We start from the raw sequence: 22,308 nt of genomic DNA on the forward strand, positions 1-22,308 counted from the left end.
GTCAACGCGACCGCGGGGTAGCTCGAATAATTTTTGTTAACTTCATATCCGGCCAACTTCTTATTAAAGATAGTCTCGCATTCTTCCAGGACATCCGATTCTTCATTTCAATTTCTAGTTCCACAAAGTCAAGCGTGTTAGGATACATTTGAGACCTATCGGATGTTCTCTCTGACTGTCATTATCTGTGCAAATTCGTCGAAAACCTTTTCTCCCATTTCTTGAACAAAACTGTTCCTCACCATCTTTGGAGCAAAGAGAACTCACATTCGCACTACTTATTACTTAAAATTGTCTAATTCTCTACATGGCTGAATCTTCAAGTAAGGACACAACTGTGCAAATACATGCTTTCCTTCAGCTAACACCATCCAAAATAGCCCATCCCAACCGCACCGGCGGTGAAGATCTCCTGCCCGATGTCCACGAACAGACCGCCAGTGCTTCCACTAGCCAAACTATTGATGTAGACAGCATTGTTGGTCATAATGATGAGGCCCATGAGAAGGAGATAAAAGATGACGACAATAGCGACACGGAGGACCCTTACCAGGACGACCCTATCGTGGCCGAGTACAAGATGTTCTTGGTCCAGCCGAAGTACCCAACGTATGTTCTTCAATATATCGACCGCCCTGCGGATCAGCCTGTCGGTGAAAAATATGGCGCCAAGGTTATCGAGATGCGCGTCAAACCAACTACTGGGTTCTTCGAGGTTGATGTTGCCCTGGACATCCATCATAAATTTGATCGTGTGAAGGCGGTCAGATTTGGCGAGGCTTTGAGGAAGACAAAGGCGTTAGGGCAGCAAGGTTATGGAATGGCTGTTGGATTTGGGCGCGTTATGCCTCGACCTAAACGTCGTGGAGCCGCCGCCGCCGAGGACGAGGAGGACGAAGACGAAGAAGGGGAGGATGGTGCTGCCAGCGCTGGCGCTACAATCGTTGATGACGCAGACATGGATAAGTACGTTAACGATTTCGAGGACGCCAACGACAAGGGCCATGTCCTTAACTACATCACCTACGGCGGTCGCGCTCAAACTCAAGAGGCTGGAAAGCCCGTCTACATGTGTGGTGTTTTCCGCGGCGACGAGTGCCACCTACACAAGATCACGGGCTTCGTCCGGCTCTCAACCGAATACCATCACTTTGATGCGATCGACCACCTAGACATCGTCGATAAGCGCAAGCAAGCAGGCGGGACCACTGCGCAAGCTCAAGAGCCCAAGGCTGTTGTCGAACAACCCCTAACTGGCGGACCCATTCTTGATGAGGAGGAGTCTTTCACTCAGTTTATGAAGAGGGCGACTGCCGAACCATGGGAGCGTCTCCAATACAACGACCAAGACTCGCCAGAGGCATGGCACGCTTTCAGCGAGCGAATGTTTTTGCACGACACCGAAAACGCCGTGAAGCTGGTCTCGCCCATGACCAACGAACAGTACGTGGAATCCCTCAGCGCCGTCAAAGGTACCCGGCAACACACTTTGGAAGAAGACGAGCAAGATTTCGGTCCCGAAGAGGAGGAGGATGAATCGAACAAGAAGAAGAAACATGTGCCTAGCCATGGTGATCTGGAACACCCAATCGTGGGTCCATTCTAAGCCCCAGAAATCCCATTTCGAACTGCAAAAATCTTAGAAACGATGATATGTAAATAGGGCAAAGTAGGTAGAAAAGTTAGTAGGTGGTGTTTGCATACCCCGGAGTTTAGGTTTGGTAGATACCCTTCATGAATACTAGATATCAGGATTCTTTATATTCGTTACATTCTGGCACGACGGTATGTATTTACGTGTATCAGTTAGTCCGACAACGACCTACAATCGGGCCTGCCCCGCAAGATTCGTGCGACGACGCCTCCCCTTCGCCTTTGCCACCTGCACTGCGGTCTCCTCCTCCCCACCGCCCATATCCGCAACAGCATCCTCCCAAAGCGGTGCACCAACAACATCCGCCAAGTGCAGCACCCTATGAATCACCGTAGCTCCATCTCTCCGATTCTTGCCCTCCCTCCGACTAAGACTGATTTTCTCAGCGAACGCCCAGAGAGGACCAGACCCTATGATCCCAGCCGTCCTCGAACTACGCTCGGGGATCCATTCATCCGCCAATTTGATCGTAGGCGGAGCCTTCGCATCTTTCGAGACGGGCTTCGTGACGAGCACAACGCCGTCCTCTTCGAATCGAGTGTATGCGTTCTTCAACGTCTCCTTGTTCACGGCTTCGAAGTAGCTCAAGTCACCTTGGTGGTATAGCGTCTTGCCGAATAGTTGCGCCTTATCTTGCACCTTCTTCATTTCCAACCACTTCTCCTTGTCTCCGGATCCCAGTGGGGGCGTGAGCATTAGTAGAGAGACAGCGCCTAGCCATGCGGATTCGATGAACGGCCAGATGAGGAAGCAGTAGAAGTCGAAGTTCTCGCGGCCGCTTTCTCGCTCGGCGTCGCTGAGCTCGACGAAGGTTACTTGGTCTTTGTCGCGGCTCACTTTGATCACGTTGTCGTTTTCGAGGATGGCGATGGTGCGGGACAGGTTCGTGTCGAGGCCTTCGGTTGGGAAGATGAATTCGCCGCGGAAGAGCTGGGGCTTTGTCAGTACGAGGACGTAAAGGATCTGGATGGGTATTCTGGGGCTTCATACCTGAGAAAGGAAATGTGTCTGATCGCGCAGATCGTCGTATGATATCCTCTGAACCTCAGGTCCGCCGCCAAGTTTGACTTTGGTGTACATGGCGGCTGAAACCAGAGCTTGTAGGATGAACAAGTGAATGGTCATGTTCCGATAGAACGATAGCTGGAATCTGTACAATGTTAGCAAAGACCTTGCCTTGTTGATCCGGGCTCAAAGCAACATACCTATCCACGGCGTAGTATGTATCCTCTGGTAAACCAGGCACAAGTCCTACGAGCTCTGAACCCAAGACTTCGAGTGCACGCTCTACGACGACGCTTGTCGGCAATCCAGCGAAATGGGCTACGCGACCACCTTGAGCCCTCACCCTTTCACTGAGCCATTCCACCCTCCGAACTAGCTCAGTCTTTCCAACTCCTCTTCCTCTGAGCGTTAGCAAAATCGTTCCGACAAGCGCTGTAGGCATGACCACTGAAACGTCATTGATCTCCGAAAGAACCTTGTATCCCATGGTCCGGAGGATCCTCAGCCGCTCATCCTTGAGGTCAAGCTTCTGTGGAAGCTGGTTGAAGCGATCACGTTGGTCGGTGATGAAGGAACGGAGACTCCATGGCTCGTGGAACCGAACGTCGACTCTACCAAGCTTCAAAGAAAGTACGGAAGAGGCAGATAGGAAGTCCATGAGATTCTCTTTCGGCTTCGGCTGGCCCAAAAGTTCGCTAATGTACGAGCTATATTCTGTTAGCAGTTGTGAGGATTTCGAGGTGGGAGACATGCTCGACTTCAATGACCTTGTCATACTGGGTTGACACAGGGCATATGATAGCATCATCAACTCTCCCCGATGCTACGCTATCTAGCATGTAAGAAAGAATACCGAACTTCGGGGGCAGAAGCTTCCCAGTTCTGCTTCGGCCTCCCTCTATGAAGCATTCTAGATTGTAACCTTGTTGGAGCAGCGTGTCAATATAGGCTTGCACAAGCGTAGTGTACAACTGATCATCTCCAAAGCTCCTCCGAATCCACATTGCACCACAATGCTGTAGGAATGATCCGACCACAGGGAAGTTGAGGTTGTCACCTGCCACCACTGTCGGCAGAGCCAGTCCGAGTCTGTAGCATATGATTTGTAGTGACACGTAGTCTACATGAGACCTATGACAGGGCAAGAATATGATAGATTGGTTCTTCCTCGCCGCTTGCTCGGCGACAGAACGGAGTCGCAAGACCTCCTCACTCGATACGTGCACGCCTATACCCTTCTGTAAGCTGTCGGGGCCACAATATCTGGTCCCACGATTCACTACTCACCTTGATGGTATGCCCGCGTCAAAAGTTGTGTGGCTAGATAGTATGCGCCGCGCAGATACCTCTTGCTCTCCATCTTGCAGATCATCTGGTCGGTCAAAGTATCCGCGACCTCCATGAGACTCTCTTCAATCTGCACTCTCCTCTTCGCCTTGCGATCCTTCTCGCCAACCTGATTCCCATCTCTTGCCGCACCGCCCAGCAACCCTTCCTGCGCCTCCACTTCCACCCGTTTCGCCGCAAGGTCCCTAACTTTCGCGACCAGCATCTTGTTGCTCAACACGCGGTTCTTCATCTGCTCCGAGAAGCCGGAGTAGAACACGGGCTGGCCAACCACGTCGTCATAGGAGCGCCATCCCGTGCCAGAGACGTGCATCGAGACCTCTCGGATGAAGTCCAGCGGCGACGAGCGAAAGCGCGCCATGCTGTGGACCAGGCTGCGCTCAGGGGATTCATTGTATCCGGAGGCGTGGAGGTGTACTTCGTCGTCCGCGGTTATGCTGAGGTCTGGGGCTTGCTCCGATGGCTGCGGGCGCGCTGCGTTGCGCTTGGGCGGCGCGTTCGAGGACGGCATGGTGGAGTTGCGCTCGGGGTGGTGTGTGGTCGGGAGGGGGTCAGGATAGGTCGTGAGCCATGAGATGGGTGGATTTTTCGATCAATTCCGTGGGATAGATGGTGGTATACAAAGGCTGTTGTTTGAGTCGCTCACATTGTATAGCCAAGGTGTGTATGCTCGACGTTGATGCGCCGGATTGTGCTCCGACGACTGGGGAAGCTCCCCTGTTTGGGGTGATGCATGTGCATCTATCTGATCCGAGGCACATTTTGCGGGGAGGTGGCGTCCGATCTCCGATGTTGCCAATTGCGAGGCGCGATCAGCCTTTTGTACCCCTGAACTCGAATCCATCTTGAAAATAATCATTAGTAGGAAGATGGTATCAATTGGCAAGATCTGGAGGTCCTAGAAGGTTCGACACTGAAAACATTGACCGGTATGGAGATCTCTACATTACTTCTTCGTCTTGATCTCTTCTCCGTCCCAAATCCATGTGGTACTGCCAAACATGAAATAACATAACTGTACGTATCATCCAGATTCCAGACATCCCCAAAAGTATACTATCTGGCCAATTTCAATCCACGAATATCAATGCACCCCGTAATACTTTCGAGAAAAGATAAAGCAGGAGAAATGCTCCAATACGCCAAATCTATACACTCACAACTTTAACCTCACTAGCCAATCAACATACATCATGCATTGTATATGATATATGAATACCCTTTGTAAAATGCTATCAAAACCTACCTCAACCTCATCTCCTCTTCCACTTTACGTACAATATTTCGCCTTATCTACCAGAATACTACACGTGATCCAATTGCTTTTCCTACCAACTGCCATACCAACATCAATTCAAAAAGCCACTCAAATTGACCTCAAGAACACCGAAAAGGAAACCCATACTCCAAAACAAAACCCATCCTAATCCATTCCATACCTTTACTAACCTCCCCCCTCACCCTCGTCCTAACTCCCTAGGTAATAGAAATTTACTACACACCCCATACTTTATATAACGCACTTTCCATACCATCCTTCTAAACCACTCCACACTTCACAACACTACCTACCTCCTACTATTCTATACCTCACTTACAATGAGAAATACATCATTGGATTACACCATATCCGGACCTCTACCATACCAGACTAAACAATACCCCCTGCACCCGTCCCCACGCCGACGAAATCGCAATGCCGATACGCATGCCGACGCGCTCGTCATATCGGCATTGCGCCATCGCTGGGGATGCCGACGCCTAGGACGGAATGAGCGCCTGTAATGTAAGATGGATAGTCTGGTTTGTGGATTAGAGGGACTGGGGTGTATTTTATTTCGGGGTGGGAGGCTGGTGGGTACGTTGGTGTGGGTGGAGTGGCTGTTTGGTACGGGGTGGCGATGGTGGGTTGGTTGAGGCTCTTTCGGCGGGTCGTGTTATTGTGGGGTTGGAATGGTTGTAGATATGTGATTTGTGTTGTGAGGATTATGATTGTATAAGTTTTTGGATGTTGATGTTGATATTGGTTGGAAAGTTTGTTCTCTTGCTTGGGGTTTCAAGTGTTGATATTGTATCTATATGTCATCTAGTTATGCTTTTTGATGCTCTAAACAGCCCATCATTCAAATCTACTTCTGCTCCGGCCAGTTCCAAATCTCATTCCACCTCTTATAGCTCAACTCGACCGGCCCATCGAACCTCCCAAACCTAGGTTCCCCACTCCCCGGCTCAGGCAGACATATCCACTCCCTAACGCAGCCAGGCACTTCCTGTCTACTATGGCTAACACATAATAGTGCCTGGTGGTCCTGCAAGCCGGGCACGACGGGGCTCTCGACGTCACTCTTTACCGGCTTGGGACCAGTTGGAGAGTAGTGCAGGGCCATGGACTCGCCTTTGCTGAGGAAGAGGAGGCATTTGTCGCGGACGAGGTCGTCCATGCCGCTGAAGGCTTCGTCAAGGATGACGATTTCGGGGTTCCGGATCGTGGCGCGGAGGAAGAGGAGGACGCGCTGCGCGGAGAAGGAGACTTCGCCGAACGTGGAGTTGGATGCCCAGTCGAGGGAGGACGAGGGGTGGGAGTCATCGTGGTTGGGGTTGAGTTCGCTGGCGAACCAGCGGAGGCTGGCTTCTATGCGGGCTGAGGCTTCGGGGGTGAGCTTGGGGTTCGTGATGGGTGTGTCGCTCCATGCGGATTCGAGGGTGCTTTTGATGGTGAGGCGTTTGGGGAAGAGGGCGTGGACTTCCGGGGAGGCATGGCCCATGCGGGACTGGATGTCGAAGATCGTGATGCCGGGTACACCGGGGGAGGGAAGGCGTGAGCGCTGGAAGATCCTGATGGGCACGGAATAGGTCTGTGGATGGTCTGATGTCACCAAGCTGAGGAGCGTGGTCTTTCCGGATCCGTTCGCTCCAAAGACACCCCATCGTTGTCCACGATGGACGTTCCACCAGAGTCCGTCCTTTGGCGATCCGTCTACGGTTTGTTGCCAGTCTCCGAGGACAGAGTTGCTGCCATACTTGACGCGGGCGCCGTCTATCTGGACGACGGGCTCGCCAATCGTAGCGGGTGTAGTATCGAACTTCTCATATCCGTCTCTGCTCAACGCCGTCCCATTTGACGATTCCCCATCCTCCTCGATTCCATTTGCTTCGAAGTCGCCCCGTTCAGAAAGGTGTCGTCCGACTTCTCGGATCTCCACTAACTTAGGGTCCAGGTCTCCATCATTGGCTGGGACAGAGCGTTCAGCAGTCTGATACTGCTCTTGCAGGTACCTGAATACTTCATCCTTGGGACCGAGCGCATCGACTTTGCCATCTTCTCCCGCGTAGACGATATGCGTGATCCACTCTGGAATCACGTCCTGCGGCCTCAGCGAAAGCACTATCCTGGGGGAATTCGCCTCTGCAAGGCGATGCAGCACCTTCGAGATATGCTGAGACACGAAAGGATCCAAACCGACTGCAAACCCAACATTAGCATAATCCCAGGTAAACAGATATCACACCAAGCAACACAACATCAAAAGGAGAAAACTCACTAAACGGCGCATCCAAGCACAGCACCTCCGGCCTCGTCAACAACGCCTTCCCGATCCTCGCCCTCCTACTCTGCCCATTACTCAACGTACTAACAGGCTTCTCGAAGAACCTCTCCAGCTCCAGATCCTTAACCACTCTTTGCATGACCTCATGGTCCGGCGTCTTCTCCCTGATAACCTCCTCGCCCGGGTTCAACCCCACGATACCCGTGAGATACCTCTCGAGCGTGAAGTCGGTCTCCTCGACGCGGCTCTCGTACCTCGCGCTTAGGTACGCGCCGCCGAAGTCCTTGCGCTCGACGTCGAAGCCCACATACTCGATCGCCCGCTCGGGGAACCGGAGGTCCGGGTTCTTTGAAGTAATCTCCTCGGAGAGCAGGTGCGGGAAGGAGCGGGAGGTTGGCGGGATGCAGATCAACTGGCCTCTGAGGACTTGGAGGAAGGCGGTGCGGATGGTGGATGAGGGACTCAGGATGGCCCAATGCTGATTGGGGGTTGCGTGGGATGGAAGGGAGAGGGTGAGGTCGGGGAAGAGGGGTGGGTTGGTTTGTGATGACGCTGTATCGTGGGTTTGACTCAATGGAGTGCTGGATGGTGATGACGATAATGTGGCTGGGTGTTGGCGGTAGAAGGTGCCATTTGTTATTCTTATTATAGGCGCCGCTGTTGTTGTCGAGGAAAGTCTACGTGAAGGGTATAATCGTGCACATCTCGCCGCAGCGAAGGACCGCCTGGCCACTACTCTCTGCATGTCGAGAAGAATAGGAAAACCCTCAATTGCCCAAAACTATCTCTTAAGGATGACGTGACGTTGAATTGGACATATCTGAAGTTAGGTTTGACAGTCCGAACTGCGGAGATGGCTCGTCTCGCTCACCGTACGCGAGACAGCAGAAGAGTCACTACCAATGGCACTCGTATGTAATTGGATAAAATGGGGTCTCGCTATGAAATTGTCTTGCGGAAAGAATGCCGTCTCCGCAGTCACGTTTTGGTGCGTTTGCGTTTCTCGAGTCGCCGCACAGACACAAGGCCATGGTCTCCTCTCCACTCTCTCTCTCTCCGCGATGGGAAACCAGACATGACGTCGGCCGTCTGAGCCGAGGTTCCACTCTTATTATTCTTATTAAATGATAGGTAGACGACTACTCGTAGTTACTTTGACTTGAGCATTATTGCATGTGTTGTTCATTATATCAAGCTTCCCTCCGCATATTCATACCCATATACCTACATGAAATACTAGACTACCTCCCCTTCGCAACCATTCTGCGCATCCAACCTCTCTTCTAACAGAGAGAAAAGAGAATCAAACAGCTATCCATCAAGCATGCTCCCCGCGCTCCAACCCTCGCGCCCAAAGGTATCGTAGCTCCCCCATTCATTCACATCCACATCCACATTCCCATCTCCCTCCCCACCCCATCCCTTCTCCGTAAGTCCTACATACCTACGTATAAACCCTCCACCTCCACACTCCTCTAACACCAAACCCACAGATCCAACCCCCCTCCCGCCCCATCACCCTCCCGCACCAACAAATCCGCAACACACACGACCTCCCCCTCCCCCTCCCCACACCCCCCAAACAAAACAGCCCTCCTCCCCAGCAAAACCCTACCACGAGACCGCGCAACCAAATCGAAGCAATGCCCCCCTACGCCCACCACCACACATCACACCAGCAGCAGCGACAAGCGCAGGCGCAAGCGTACGACCCTGCGAAACGGCACCCGGTGTTCTTCACAGAGCGGCTGCGGAAGCCGCCGTTCAGGGTGCCGGACGTCGTGGGGAGCGGGTATAGTCCTGTCGCGAGTGGGTATATCGTGGAGAGGGTTTTGGGGGTGAAGGGGGAGGGCGGGGGGAGGACGAAGCTGTGAGGGTTGCGTTTGTTTGAGGGGGGTGTTTTGATATCCAGTGAGATTTTTTTGAGAGCGATGAGAGCTATAAGAGGCTACCGGTAGCTGCATGTGAGGATATCTTTTGTCAGGGGTTTTTCCTGGAAAAGACCCATAATGAATGGGTGATTAATGATCTTGAATGAATCTTTATATTATTTTCTTTACTATCTTTTCTTGTCTTTTTCTTGGTTTGTGTAGGGCTGGGTAAAAAATATGAGGATGATGATGTGGTCTATCGATGATGGTATGTGCTAAGAACGAGTATGAATGTTCGCAATTATCCACATGTTGATCCAAACGCCCTTCGATGCTGCCGCTGCTGCTAGTACTGCCTCAAGATATACAAATCGCCTCTCCCCCCAAAATCCATCCTCTAAATCTGCGTCGTTAAATGTACAGTAAATCGCGTCGTGACCGGACTTCTGCGTGTCTGGCCGTCTACCTGTCTCTCCCCAGGCGCTCCTCGTAGTCGTCAACGAGCTCGTATGCAGGGCGGAATTTGACGGGTCGCGAGCCGTTGACCGCGCCGCCGTTGGAGGAGTCGAGCGTCGGGACTTCCGAGGTGGAGATCTGGCGGGCGAGCGCGGGGTTCGGATGCGTGTCCGTCGTGCCGCCGAGGGAGGTGTAGCCTCGGTCGTAGAGGACGCAGTAGGGGATGTTGATGTGTCGTATGAACTGCGGTTTTGTAAGTAATGTGTATAGATTGAGGGGGCGAGGTAGTTGTTGGGGGCCGGACTTACGGTCCAAATGTCGACGTAATGCCAGTCTATCACGGGATGGATGCGCACGAACGTCGGCCAGCCGTGGTCGGTCGGATCGAAGTGTTTGAGGTGCTCGCCGTGGGGATCGGTCCGGCGAGTGCCAACGAAGATGGCCTTGACTTGCGGTTGGTCGTGGAGGTAGTTCGCGAAGGCGGCTTTCATGGGCGGCGGGTATTTCAGTAAGGACAGCGAGTATTGTTTGACGCTCAGGGCGACGAATTCCTCCACCTCTTCGAAGGGGTGCTCCGACTGGATGTATACGCTCTGGATGGGCTCATGAGTATCGGTGGATGTGGATTTGGTGGTGAGACCTTTTCGGTGTAGGGCGCAATGGTAGAGGACGAGGAGAACGAGGCAGTCTTTGCCTCCATTGTATGCTAATGACACTTCTTTGAGACTACGATACTGTCAGTCGTTGTTGCGATTTCCAAAGGTGGTGCGCGCCACTTGTATCATTATTGGTCAAGAGCTTGTTGAAGTAGCACCTTGATGGATAGGTACGTGACAAGCGATACAAGATGTATCATAGCAATGTTGATGGGATATATGGTACCTACCTATATCGATCCAATGCATCGGAAATGACTCCCAGCGCAATGCGTGTCTGCTCCTGTACAGCCTTTATCCTGGGCGAAGGGTCCGGTAGCTCTAGGAAGGTCGTCACCCGGTCATTGATGCTTGCGCATAGCTCGGACAACGGTAGCGGGGTATCGGTAACGAGGGGCGAGGTACGATCAATGGCGTTGACTAGGTCGCCTGCAGCTGGAGCGGTCATTGCGGTGTGATGATAGGAGGAACAACGTCGACATGGGATGGAGACGATGGCGGGGTGGGGAGGACTGGCTGGTGTTGGTGGTGGTGGTGGTATAGGTCAGCAAACCGTAGCAGCAGCAACAGCGACAGCAGCGGGCCAAGTCAGGACGATGGTTCTCGAAGTGTCTCCACCCTGGAGGGAGCGGGAGCGAAGCACCCGTCACGGCGGGAAACCAGCGTGACAGTGCAGATGGGAGGCTGCGAATGCGGAGGGTGTGGGTGGAGAGTAGGTAGAGAGTGGAGGGTAATGTATGAGTAGAATGTGGGTAGGAATGCAATAAGGTAATGGCAGTATCAAATAATGAAAAGAGTGTAGGTAAGTAATGGCAAGGCAAGGCAAGGCAAGGCAAGGCAGTGGAGGTGACAGGTATGGTGGGATAACTCGTATAGCCGGATGGAGGAGGGAGGGTGTCTGGTGTCTGGTGTGGTTATCGATATCGGCGGATGCGGCCCTCGGTCGAAACAGTCACTGACCCCGCTAGATTGGTCGAGGACGGACTCGCTGATGTCTACACGGTATTACATGGTTGAATGTATCCATGTATAGCTTCTGTCAGTATTTAGCAAGATGTCGTAGGGACACACATCTAGTTGTATAGCAATTGAATGGTCCATACAATCTACGTTGTCCTCATACAGTAGATGCTTTCTGGTAGAATTTCCTATCCTCCGTTGTTCGCAGGCCAGTACTCCGTAGTTCATTCGGTAGTCCGGTCTAGCTCGTGGACCCCAAGTTCTTGCTCGTGCTCGTGCTCGTGCTCGTGCTCGTGTCCGTGCCTGCCACTGCCCACGCGGGATGGATGAGACTCACGAGGAGAGCCATTGACTGAACTGGCAGTGACTGGGTGACTACCTAGGTAGAACTGGACTGACTGGACCCTCGCCGAGCAAAGTGCGAGTAGGAAGCGAGCAAAAGATTAATAAAGGGAGATGAAGTGAACCGCATCACATGATCTGCACATCTTCACCATCGTTGTTTCTCAGCCAATCAGGAGCTTCAGGTATCATTCTCGAAAGTATGCTGTGCTCAAATCTGTATTTTATTAGACAACGAACCACCACAGAATGACAGCCCCACAAAGTCAGGGTCCTATCCTGTTTTACCTCGTACAGAACACAGCAGGCAAGCAAAGAGTGAAGAGTATGAGTATGGCAAGTCCCTGTACTGTATTGTGCCCTCGAGACGAAGGTACTGGGTAAGTATAGAAACGAAAGCGGCATGGTGGGGGGAAAGGGTCTGCAGACAAGGCGAGGCGAGACGCATCTGGGCTGGCAGGTAATGTAATCATAAAGAGCATTAGTTGGCTAGAGGACGGAAAAGAAACATACCATCAGATAAAGTATAGTATAGTACAGAAAGACCAAGGTATCTCGCAGAGATTCATGGAATGATTTGCCAACTACCTATGCCGAGCACCACCATGCCGATCATCTGAAGCCATAGAGAGAGAGAAGAGAGTGCCACCTCAATCTACTTATTCCACCATTCTCAGAACATGTCATGAATAATAGGATCAGGCGCCCACCTTTTCTCAGCGGCATCTGCGTGCGCGTGAAATCAATGAGTAACCGCCGAAACCTGTTGACATAGAGATGAGGAATAAATAGTACTTGTTGTAAGGTACAATTGTACTCGATTACTAGGAGTCGTAGCCCTGACTAAACTGAGGGATTTGACTGGACGGTGAAGTGGCCGATGCCCCAGCATTTTCACGCCCCATGTCACGCTAGTCGATGATGTGATTTTCGGTCTATGAAATTCCAGCGTCGGCAGCATATCGGAGCTGCATCTCTTGCTTGTATCTTGTACCTACCTATCTACTGTATGGCTGAATGACCTTTAAGAAAAAAAGTCTCCCTCTTGCCGATACATTTTACTTATTCTAAACTACGGAGTACTACTACTACTTCCACTACTACTAACCTATGTAATATATCTTTCTTTATTTCCATCTAGATTACTCCTCCTCCTCCTCCTCCTCCTCCTCCTCTCCTTCTTCTTCCTCTCCATCCTCTTTCTACCACCTCTCTCCTTCCTCTTCCCCTCCCTCTCACAACTTCCGCCGTGGGCTCTTCTTCTCCCCAAAAGCCCTCTGCTCCATTGTTGCAGCTCTCCATACCCCTCGAGTCTGCAACTATGGCTTCCATCTCAAATGCTGGAGAGGCCGGTTAGTTCCCCTCCCCCAATTGCTCCTTCCTCCGCACATCGCGTGCCATTTGCCTCAATACAATCTTCCTCCAGATTGCGCCTAGCAATTTATCCCCTCCGTCCTTCCCTGCCCTGCAATGACAATAGCAATTCACTAACTCGCCATCCTCAGTTGCCCGCATCGCATATCTCTCCAGCGATGTAGTGGTATCCGTCCAACCCACTCTTGCCTCCGACTCCGAATTCTCGGCCGCTCTCCGCTCCCTCAGCCAGGGCAAGGCCTCAGGAGTTGTTTCCAAGCAGCAACCAGAGGTAATTGCACCCCAGGTCTACTCCTCTTTCTTTTGTAACATTCAACTAATTCTCTTCCATAGATCCTCACCGTTCGCGAGAATGCGGATCCGCTTCTCTCCGTCTTCCAGCCCATTCGCGCAGGAAAGCTCACCTCCGTCACATCTACTTCCTCGATTCTCGTTAAATCGATACCCCATCTTTACAAGCTCGCCCAATACCCCGTGGTCCTCCATGTTGCCGTTCACCCCAATGGATTCCCAGATTTCTCCGACATCACCTCCATCAGGCAGTCTGGATTCACATTCCTCCAGTCCGAGACTCTGCAGCAGACGCAGGATATCGCATTGACTGCCCATGCATTGGCAATCAAGTCTGGCAAGGGTGTCATCCATTTCTTCGACTCTGGCTCTGTTGCCATGAGCAAGCAGATTCCCGTTGAGGACCAAGACCTCGTCAGGCGCGTCATTGACTTGGATGCCGCCGCTGCATACCAGCGCTCGACCGCGAGCGAGACTGGTCTCTACGCAGACGATGGCAGAACCGCCACCCTTTCGGTGGCACGCAGCCAAGCTAGCGCTTCCAACGAAGCAACTACAGGTCCCACAAATCCAATTTCCGAGAATGGAAAGTCTCTCCCTATATCTAGCCGGACTAGCGCAAGAGCTTCCTCTACCTCTGGTTCGTCACAGCGAGAGTCTAGCACCAGCGGCGCATCCGTCTCCTCTGCCACTACCGTAGAGTCTCTCCTCTCCAAGACTGTCTCGTCGGAGGATATCTACCGCTTCGCTGCTCAGATCTGGGCTGACATCAAGGAAGCCACCGGGCGTTCCTATGATGCTTTCGAGTACACGGGTGGTGACAACACTGAGACTGCCCTCTTCTTGTTCGGCGCAGACACTGCCCTTTTCGCTGGCGCCATCGACGAGGCCAGCGACTCAGAGCTATATGCAGATATCGGTCTCATCACCGTCAGGTTGTACCGACCTTGGCTGGGCGCATCGTTGGCTCCTCTGCTCCCCAAATCCATCAAGAAGATCGCAGTCCTCGAACAAGTCCGCCGGAAGACCACAAAATGGGGTCCTCTCCTTCTGGACATTCTTATGTCATTGAAGTCAGCAGGTGGAAGCTCGCCCACCATTGTCGGCTACCAATTGGGTTACATCAACGAACAGACCGTTCACCAAGCTCTGAGGGGCGTTTTCCAGAACCTCACCAGCGAGTCCCCCGTGCAGAACTTGCAGATTGGCAGCCTCGACGGCCCGACAACGGACAGTCAGACGGTAAAGCTTGAGCAGCCTGGTTTGGAGAATGCGTACACAAAGATTCTGAACCAGGTATTTGGCGAGAGACTGCATATTGCCAACCAGTTGGGTTCCCAGAACGCCGGTGTTGCTAACAATATCGCCTCTAGTCCTGAGTACGGCTTTGGCTCCCTGGTCGCTCGCAAGGAGCACCGTGGCCGTTTCATCGACGAGGTCGCTACTGCTTCCAAGAGCAACGATTTCATCACCAAGGCACCCCTCGAGTGGCTGTCCAAGTGGGCATTGGATGCAGGCAACGGAGACAAGGCCAATTCAATCGCTCCGGAGGTCATCTCTCGACTCAGCACCGATGGCTCACCGGCCGCTCAGCGACTTCTCTCCTCCAAGGGCTTGTTCTTCCGCGAGTCACCCTGGTTGGTCGGCTCCGATGCATGGGCCTATGATCTCGGCAACTCTGGTGTTCACCATGTTCTTGCCTCTGGTGAGAACGTTAACATGCTCATCATCGACTCTCAGCCCTACTCCGAGCGCGCTGCCGCCGATGCAGCAAGGAGAAAGAAGGACATTGGTCTTTACGCCATGAACTTTGGCAATGCCTATGTCGCATCCGTTGCTGTTTACAGCTCGTACACCCAAGTTTTGGAGGCAATGATCGAGGCCGACAAGTTTGACGGTCCCTCAGTCGTGCTTGCCTATTTGCCTTATGAAAAGGAGAATGACTCGCCTTTGACTGTCCTGCAAGAGACCAAGAAGGCCGTTGACCTTGGTTACTGGCCCCTGTACAGATGGGATCCTCGAGGCGAAGAGAAGGGTGAGCCCAACTTCCAACTTGACTCCGAGCGCATCAAGAAGGAGTTGGAGGACTTCCTTAGCCGCGACAACTACATCTCCCAAGTCATGAAGAGGCACCCCGAGTTCTCCGCCAATCTTTCTTCGTCCTACGGCACCGAGGTCAGGCAATTGCAGAAGAGGAAGGCCAAGGACGCCTACAGCTCTCTGCTCGATGGCCTTGCTGGCGATCCCCTGACTGTCCTGTTCGCTTCCGACAATGGTAACGCTGAGAACCTTGCTAAGCGTCTGGCCAACCGTGGCAAGGCCAGAGGATTGAAGACCATGCTCATGGCAATGGACGATTTCCCTATCGAGGATCTCCCTAACGAGCAGAATGTTGTTCTCATTCCTAGTACCGCCGGTCAGGGAGAATTCCCCCAGAACGGAAGGCAATTCTGGGATGCTGTCAGGGACTCTACCGATCTCGACCTTGCTACTGTCAATTTCTCCACTTTCGCTTTGGGTGACAGCCATTACTGGCCTCGCAAGGAAGACAAGATCTACTACAACAAGCCTGGTAAAGACATCCACGCACGCTTCCTTGCCCTCGGAGCCAAGCCCTTGGTTGACATCGGTCTGGGAGACGACCAAGATCCCGACGCATACCAGACCGGTTATGCTGAGTGGGAGCCCAAGCTCTGGCAAGCTCTTGGTGTCGACAATGTCGAAGGCCTTCCTGACGAGCCCCCGCCATTGACCAACGAAGACATGAAGATCCAGTCCAACTTCCTCCGTGGTACCATTGAGCAAGGGCTCAACGACACTAGCACCGGCGCTATCTCTGCCAGTGACCAGCAGCTCACCAAGTTCCACGGCACCTACATGCAGGACGATCGTGATTTGCGTGACGAGCGCAAGGCACAAGGACTCGAGCCCGCTTACTCCTTCATGATTCGATGCCGCCTCCCAGGTGGTGTCGCTACGCCCAAGCAGTGGCTCCAAATGGATGAGATCAGCTCCACGCTCGGAAACGAGACCATGAAGCTCACCACTCGACAAACCTTCCAGTTCCATGGCATCGTGAAGGGTAAGCTCAAGCCCGCCATGCAGGCTATCAACAAGTCACTTATGACCACAATCGCCGCCTGCGGAGATGTCAACCGTAACGTCATGTGCAGCTCGCTGCCCCAGCAATCACGATACCACCGCGAGGTATACGCAGTTTCGCAGAAGATCAGTGACCACTTGCTGCCCTCCACCACTGCTTATCACGAGATTTGGCTTGAGGACGATGAGACGAAGCAGAAGAGGAAGGTTGCAGGCGACGCTATTGTCGACCACGAGCCTCTCTATGGACCCACCTATCTTCCTCGAAAGTTCAAGATAACCATCGCCATTCCTCCTTACAACGACACCGACGTCTACGCGCACGATATCGGTCTCATTGCCATCAAGGGTGCTGACGGCTCCCTGGAGGGCTTCAATCTTCTTGCTGGTGGTGGTATGGGTGTCACTCACAACAACAAGAAGACTTATCCCCGAACTGGTAGCATGTTTGGTTACGTTTCCGCTGCTGAGGCCCACATCGCTTGCGAGAAGATCATGCTTGTCCAGCGCGATCACGGCGACCGCAAGAACAGGAAGCATGCTCGTCTAAAGTACACCATCGATGACATGGGTGTCGACGTCTTCCGAGGCAAGGTCGAGGAGCTCTGGGGCCAGAAATTCGCCGAACCCAGGCCATTCAAGTTTGATAGCAATGTCGACACCTTTGGCTGGCAGAAGGATGAGAATGGCCTCAATCACTTCACTTTCTTCATTGAGAACGGTCGTATCGAGGATACCGCCGAGTTCCCGATGAAGACAGGTCTCATCGAGGTTGCCAAGGTCCACAAGGGCGAGTTCAGGTTGACTGGTAACCAGCATCTGATCTTGTCAAACGTTGCCGATGAGGACCTTCCGGCGATGAAGGAATTGATGAAGAAGTGGAAGCTCGATAACACAAACTTCTCCGCTTTGAGACTTTCCAGCTCCGCCTGCGTTGCCTTCCCCACTTGCGGTCTCGCCATGGCAGAGTCTGAGCGTTACCTTCCCGTACTCATCTCCAAGCTTGAGTCTACCATCGAGGAAGCCGGTCTTCGACAAGATTCAATTGTTATGCGTATGACTGGTTGCCCCAACGGTTGCGCTCGTCCCTGGTTGGCTGAAGTGGCTTTTGTCGGAAAGGCCTATGGTGCATACAACATGTATCTCGGTGGCGGATACCACGGCAACCGTTTGAACAAGTTGTACAGGAGCTCTATCAAGGAGGAGGAGATCTTGGACATCCTCAAGCCCATGATCAAGCAGTATGCTGTCGAGAGGAACGAGGGTGAGAGGTTTGGTGACTTCGTCATCCGCAAGGGTTACATCACCGAGACCACTCACGGCACCAACTTCCACGATAACGTAAGTTGATCCAAATCCACATTGCCCGGTATCAAAGCTAACATTGTAACCAGACTGCCGAAGACGAATCAGACGGAGAGTAGAATTTTGTTCGATATAGGGGGTATTACGAGTAGTAGATGGCTGTAAATATGTTGTAACTGGAGGCTCTCTTGTGCCTTTTGTGTCGGTACACGGAATTTTTGTTTTTCGTTTCTGCATGTGAGACGTTACGACTCTCATTGGCGTTCAAAAGAGATAAATGAAGTAAAATTGAATGTTGAAAATGTCATATCAATGTTAAATCTACTTGGTCTTGTCCACCTACTCTGTCCCCAAAGTCACTAATTTAGATCTGATTCCTCACGCATGCAGATGTGATGTCTCCACGAGATGATCTCCCGCCCTTCCATGCTATAATATTACTTTCGATTAACTGCCCAATCGTATTACTCAGGTGCCTTCAATAGATGCGATTATCTTCTTCGCTCCCTGTTTCCCTTTTTTTCCCTTTTGGTCGTTATGTAAAATATGTCAGACCATTGATTGGAATGTTTAGATGATTTATATTCGCATACATGTATATACGCAGCTTAGTATTTCAAATTTAGATATACTCCGTACATATCCAAATGTTGCTTTTAGCAGACAGGCCGAGTTGGAAATCCCCGACATCGGGTCAAATCATATATAGATCTCATATCTCCACAATAGCACGAGGAGTATGAGCATCAGCATCAGCATCAGTAGCAGGGGCAGTCTCATCCTTCTTCGGGCCCTTGCCCTTCCTCCACACGCGGACGTCCCTAGGATCAAAGCCGCCATTACCCCAAAGCGCCCACTCAGGCGTCTCGTCGCCGATATAATCCTCCGGCCTCCACCCGACGACCTTCTCCTCGCCCGTGACCTCGTCCTTCTCCACTCTCGTACCCTGTGTCTTCCCCTCGCACAGATCGAAGAACTTGTCGTACCCGATGCGCGTATGCCACCTCCCGTCACGCATGAACCGCGTACGGTCAGCCAGCAACACGCAGCAGGAGTGCGCATGCTCAGCCGCGATACCGTACGCAAGACCCCTACGCGCCAACTCGGCGTCAAGCTCGCGCACGAAGTCGGCAACCTCGTCGTAGAACGGGACGTTCTGCATCGTGAGGCCGGCAGACCCCGCCGCGCTGGTACCGCAGTACGTCACGCCCTTGACCTCCACGAAGGACGGCAGCGCGCGCTCGACGAGGTCGGCGTACCCCCGGACCTCCTCGGCCATGTTGAACCCTTTCACGAGGGTGAGGCGGAAGACGGTGCGCTGCTCGAAGCGGCGGTTGCGCAGGATGTCGAGGCACGCGCAGAAGCGCTCCCAGAAGTCGCGGTGCAGCGGGCGGTCGATCTTGCGGAGCGAGTCCTTGTTCGACGCGTCGATGGAGACGTAGAGCTGGGTGACGGGCACGAGGGAGGCGAGCTGCGCCGGGTGCTGCGCGTTGCAGACGAGGAAGGTGGAGATGCGGTGCGAGTGCATGATGGTGAGGAGGTCGTTGATGTGCGGGTAGAAGATGGGTTCGCCGACGAGGGAGAGCGCGCAGTGTCGAATGCGCATCGCTTCGGCGAAGCGCTCCGCGCGCACGCCGGGTACGCCTTTCATCATGCGGATCTTTTTGTAGTGTGCGGTCGTGATGCCGTCGAAGATTGTGTCGGGTGCGTCGGTGATCCAGCGCCAGGTTGTGCCGACGGGGTTGGTGCCGTGGCGCCAGCAGAAGACGCATTTGTTGCTGCAGGAGAGGGACGGGGTCGCCTCCATGCACAGGTGCGACTGGATGCCGTAGAAGGAGTACTTGTAGCAGGAGCCGCGGCCGCGAAGGGCGGATTTGGTCCATCGGCAGATCTTGACGCCAGAGTGCGAACCGATGATCGAGTAGCCCTGCTTCGTGAGGGCGGCGTAGGTGGGTGATGTCGTGGGTACCATTTCCTTTGGCGTCGGTGCAGGGGCGGGTTTCGATTTCGACTTGTAGGTTGTGAAGTCGATGGCGAGGGGCGTTTCGGAGGAAGATGGGGAGGAGGTGTTGTTGTTGTTGCTGCTGTTGACCATGGATCCGAGGTCTTCGACATCGTCGATTCTTGAGGATTTCTTGCTCTTTGGCTTCAGCTTTTGTGTCTCTACCTCGACATCGCTGTCCTCTGCGACGTCGATATCTTCCTCTTCGTCACTCTCTGCGGCATCTCCACTGCCAGGAACTCCCTCGCCCAGGCCCTTGCCTTGCGCAATGTCACCCAATGCTTCCTGAACACCAAGCCGCCACTCTTCCAATCGCATATCTACGTCGTCCTTCACATCACCCATGCCTAGCGGATATGCTCGTTTCCTGCCCGTCAAGCGTGCCATCCACTTGTCCACCTCTTTCGCCTGGCTGCAGAATCCCTCCTCTTCAGTGGGCCAACCTTCCTTGTCTCCGAATCCGAACACTGAGTAACCCAGGAGTCCACTCAGAGGCGCAGTGTCGATCCTGAAGTCGTTATGGGTCTCGCGAAGGCTTTCTAGGAAGATATCAAGGACGGTGTCGATATTGTACGTCGGCATTAGGATGATGTAGAAGTATTTTGTGTTGTCAGCGGACTTTGGAGGAGTGATGAAGTAGTCGTCATATTCGATGTAAGAGATGTCGTGCACCTGGGGTGGAAGAATCGTCGCCGCGGAGTCCTGGCCACTGATCCAGGTGGAGAATATCTTCTCGAAGCTTGATGCATGGCGCTCGGTGGTTCCGGACAGTGATTGGAAGAATATCAAAGGTTGTATCTTATCTGTCGCATGGTTGAAAACAGCCTCCGGAACAGGTTTTTTGCTCGGAGTCTTGCGTCCTTTCACAGTCTTGGGGCCCTTTCTGGCCTTAACCAGCGGTGCAACTGCGGCGACCGAATCCTCCGCATGGTCATCTACAGTCAAAGCGGACACGTCCAGTGTTGTGTTCTCAGGAAGCCATTCGGGCTTGATCTCCACGACCTTCTTCTCTGTAGGTGATCCGGGAACAGGCGAGGCGGACACCTTCTCGCGCTTGGTGCGCAAGTGTACCGTGAGGCGGACGAGCACAAGAATCGTCAGTGCAGAGAGGAGGATGGCGATGCGGTGTTGGTGCCAGAGGAAAATCAATTCTGCGATTCCATTAGAATTCATGATCAAGTTGATAGATTCGATGTCAAAGATGTCTTACCCTCTGGCAACTGCTCGAGCAATTCTGGCGCGGACATGGTCAGGTTCGCGATGCTGCAATTGACGATGTCGCGGAAACTTTTTGAAAGTTTGACGAGCACGCAAGTTGTCGACTTGAGTCGCTTGTGTGGGGTTGGTTCATCGGCGGGCGGACAGTGGCGGGGAGCAGGATGCCAAGCACGAATCAGATGCAAGCTGATTGTGATAGTAGTGCCTATAGCCCTACATGGCGGACGTCCTTCTTGCACAATGCTCAAAGATACGGAGAAACTATTTCCATTGTTATAGGGGTTCTTTGATCCTTTGATATATGTCTTTAATGGTGCATATATAAAACCGTCTGTCTTGAATGATCAATCTCTTCCTAGACAAATATCGTTATAGAACTTGACTAGGGTTTATTCCTGACACATTGTCACAATATTTACCATAGTCGCTCAACAAACTCTGGATCGTTCTCATCTGGATCGGATGCAAGATGTTTGCTCTGTGGCGAATCAATGATTCTTCAAGGCTAATAATAATCTATGGACTTTGTCGATGCTCATATTTGACTACCTAGGTAGTCAAAGACACTATAAAAATACCCGAGAACTAACTGACCCATGCAAGAACGGATTCCTTATGAATACGACTTACTGTATCTGAAATATGTTTCTATCCGGTTTTTGGCAAGTGGAGATTTATAGAAAGTCCGTCAGATCTTTTACAATTCGGCTTCAAGCAGGAGACTAGCTGGTTGGATAACGAAGCGCAATGCCCACGATCGATTCCCACACCATCTGAACATCACACTTGCCGATGTTGAAACACGTTGAACAGTTGGTTCTCTAATGAGTATGTGTCGAATGGAAGCTATTTTTGCCTGGCCTGATATTTGCATGCTATCGAAATCAACAATTCAGCTCATATTTCACACCCGAACATTGGTCATAGAAAACTCCTTTTCCTGCTCAACTGACCACCTGGCCTTGCACCTTCCACAGTCATAGCAGAAAGAGAAGTATTTAAGTAGGAATCTTCAAGTTGTTCAAAAGATAAGGAAGCAGCCGTCCACTCGAATCTAATGAATAATCTGGATCACTGCTAGGAGCACCGCACTCAGAGTTTGATAACGCAAGCGCGAACTTGATGTTGGTGGTTACTCAGATGACGGGGAAGGTATAAGTGAGTTTTTGGTACGGAC

The 22,308-nt window shown here is 52.4% G+C and overlaps 7 protein-coding genes across 7 annotated transcripts; 3 read left to right on the top strand and 4 right to left on the bottom strand.

Annotated features, from left to right (window-relative positions):
• Window positions 1-48: 48 nt before the first annotated feature.
• BU24DRAFT_379099 (uncharacterized protein) lies at window positions 49-1,755 on the top strand. Its single transcript, XM_033524682.1, has 2 exons — window positions 49-323; window positions 381-1,755. Exons 1-2 carry the CDS (start codon window positions 308-310, stop codon window positions 1,604-1,606), a joined length of 1,242 nt encoding a protein of 413 aa, XP_033378245.1. The 5' UTR covers window positions 49-307; the 3' UTR covers window positions 1,607-1,755.
• On the bottom strand, window positions 1,746-4,715 carry BU24DRAFT_427940 (glycerol-3-phosphate acyltransferas-like protein). Its single transcript, XM_033529355.1, has 5 exons — window positions 3,947-4,715; window positions 3,413-3,887; window positions 2,860-3,366; window positions 2,645-2,804; window positions 1,746-2,584 (listed from the first exon to the last, which is right to left on the bottom strand). The coding sequence occupies exons 1-5, from the start codon at window positions 4,515-4,517 to the stop codon at window positions 1,823-1,825; spliced, it is 2,475 nt and encodes an 824-aa protein (XP_033378246.1). The 5' UTR covers window positions 4,518-4,715; the 3' UTR covers window positions 1,746-1,822.
• Window positions 4,716-6,056: 1,341 nt separating this feature from the next.
• Window positions 6,057-8,535, bottom strand: BU24DRAFT_455102 (ABC transporter-like protein). The gene is made up of 2 exons (XM_033531355.1): window positions 7,549-8,535; window positions 6,057-7,469 (listed from the first exon to the last, which is right to left on the bottom strand). The coding sequence occupies exons 1-2, from the start codon at window positions 8,297-8,299 to the stop codon at window positions 6,136-6,138; spliced, it is 2,085 nt and encodes a 694-aa protein (XP_033378247.1). The 5' UTR covers window positions 8,300-8,535; the 3' UTR covers window positions 6,057-6,135.
• A 75-nt stretch (window positions 8,536-8,610) lies between these two features.
• Window positions 8,611-9,564, top strand: BU24DRAFT_66926 (uncharacterized protein). The gene is made up of 2 exons (XM_033534518.1): window positions 8,611-8,911; window positions 9,048-9,564. The coding sequence occupies exons 1-2, from the start codon at window positions 8,879-8,881 to the stop codon at window positions 9,426-9,428; spliced, it is 414 nt and encodes a 137-aa protein (XP_033378248.1). The 5' UTR covers window positions 8,611-8,878; the 3' UTR covers window positions 9,429-9,564.
• A 77-nt stretch (window positions 9,565-9,641) lies between these two features.
• On the bottom strand, window positions 9,642-11,263 carry BU24DRAFT_66904 (adenine nucleotide alpha hydrolases-like protein). The gene is made up of 3 exons (XM_033534517.1): window positions 10,768-11,263; window positions 10,190-10,607; window positions 9,642-10,124 (listed from the first exon to the last, which is right to left on the bottom strand). Exons 1-3 carry the CDS (start codon window positions 10,983-10,985, stop codon window positions 9,888-9,890), a joined length of 873 nt encoding a protein of 290 aa, XP_033378249.1. The 5' UTR covers window positions 10,986-11,263; the 3' UTR covers window positions 9,642-9,887.
• A 1,579-nt stretch (window positions 11,264-12,842) lies between these two features.
• On the top strand, window positions 12,843-18,217 carry BU24DRAFT_379108 (thiamine diphosphate-binding protein). The gene is made up of 4 exons (XM_033524683.1): window positions 12,843-13,191; window positions 13,345-13,484; window positions 13,547-17,947; window positions 18,001-18,217. Exons 1-4 carry the CDS (start codon window positions 13,161-13,163, stop codon window positions 18,028-18,030), a joined length of 4,602 nt encoding a protein of 1,533 aa, XP_033378250.1. The 5' UTR covers window positions 12,843-13,160; the 3' UTR covers window positions 18,031-18,217.
• A 280-nt stretch (window positions 18,218-18,497) lies between these two features.
• On the bottom strand, window positions 18,498-21,228 carry BU24DRAFT_444620 (uncharacterized protein). Its single transcript, XM_033530646.1, has 2 exons — window positions 21,124-21,228; window positions 18,498-21,064 (listed from the first exon to the last, which is right to left on the bottom strand). The coding sequence occupies exons 1-2, from the start codon at window positions 21,158-21,160 to the stop codon at window positions 18,624-18,626; spliced, it is 2,478 nt and encodes an 825-aa protein (XP_033378251.1). The 5' UTR covers window positions 21,161-21,228; the 3' UTR covers window positions 18,498-18,623.
• Window positions 21,229-22,308: the final 1,080 nt, after the last annotated feature.

The sequence above is a fragment of the Aaosphaeria arxii genome, assembly GCF_010015735.1.
Source record: "Aaosphaeria arxii CBS 175.79 unplaced genomic scaffold BU24scaffold_12, whole genome shotgun sequence".
Classification (NCBI taxonomy): Eukaryota; Fungi; Ascomycota; class Dothideomycetes; order Pleosporales; genus Aaosphaeria; species Aaosphaeria arxii.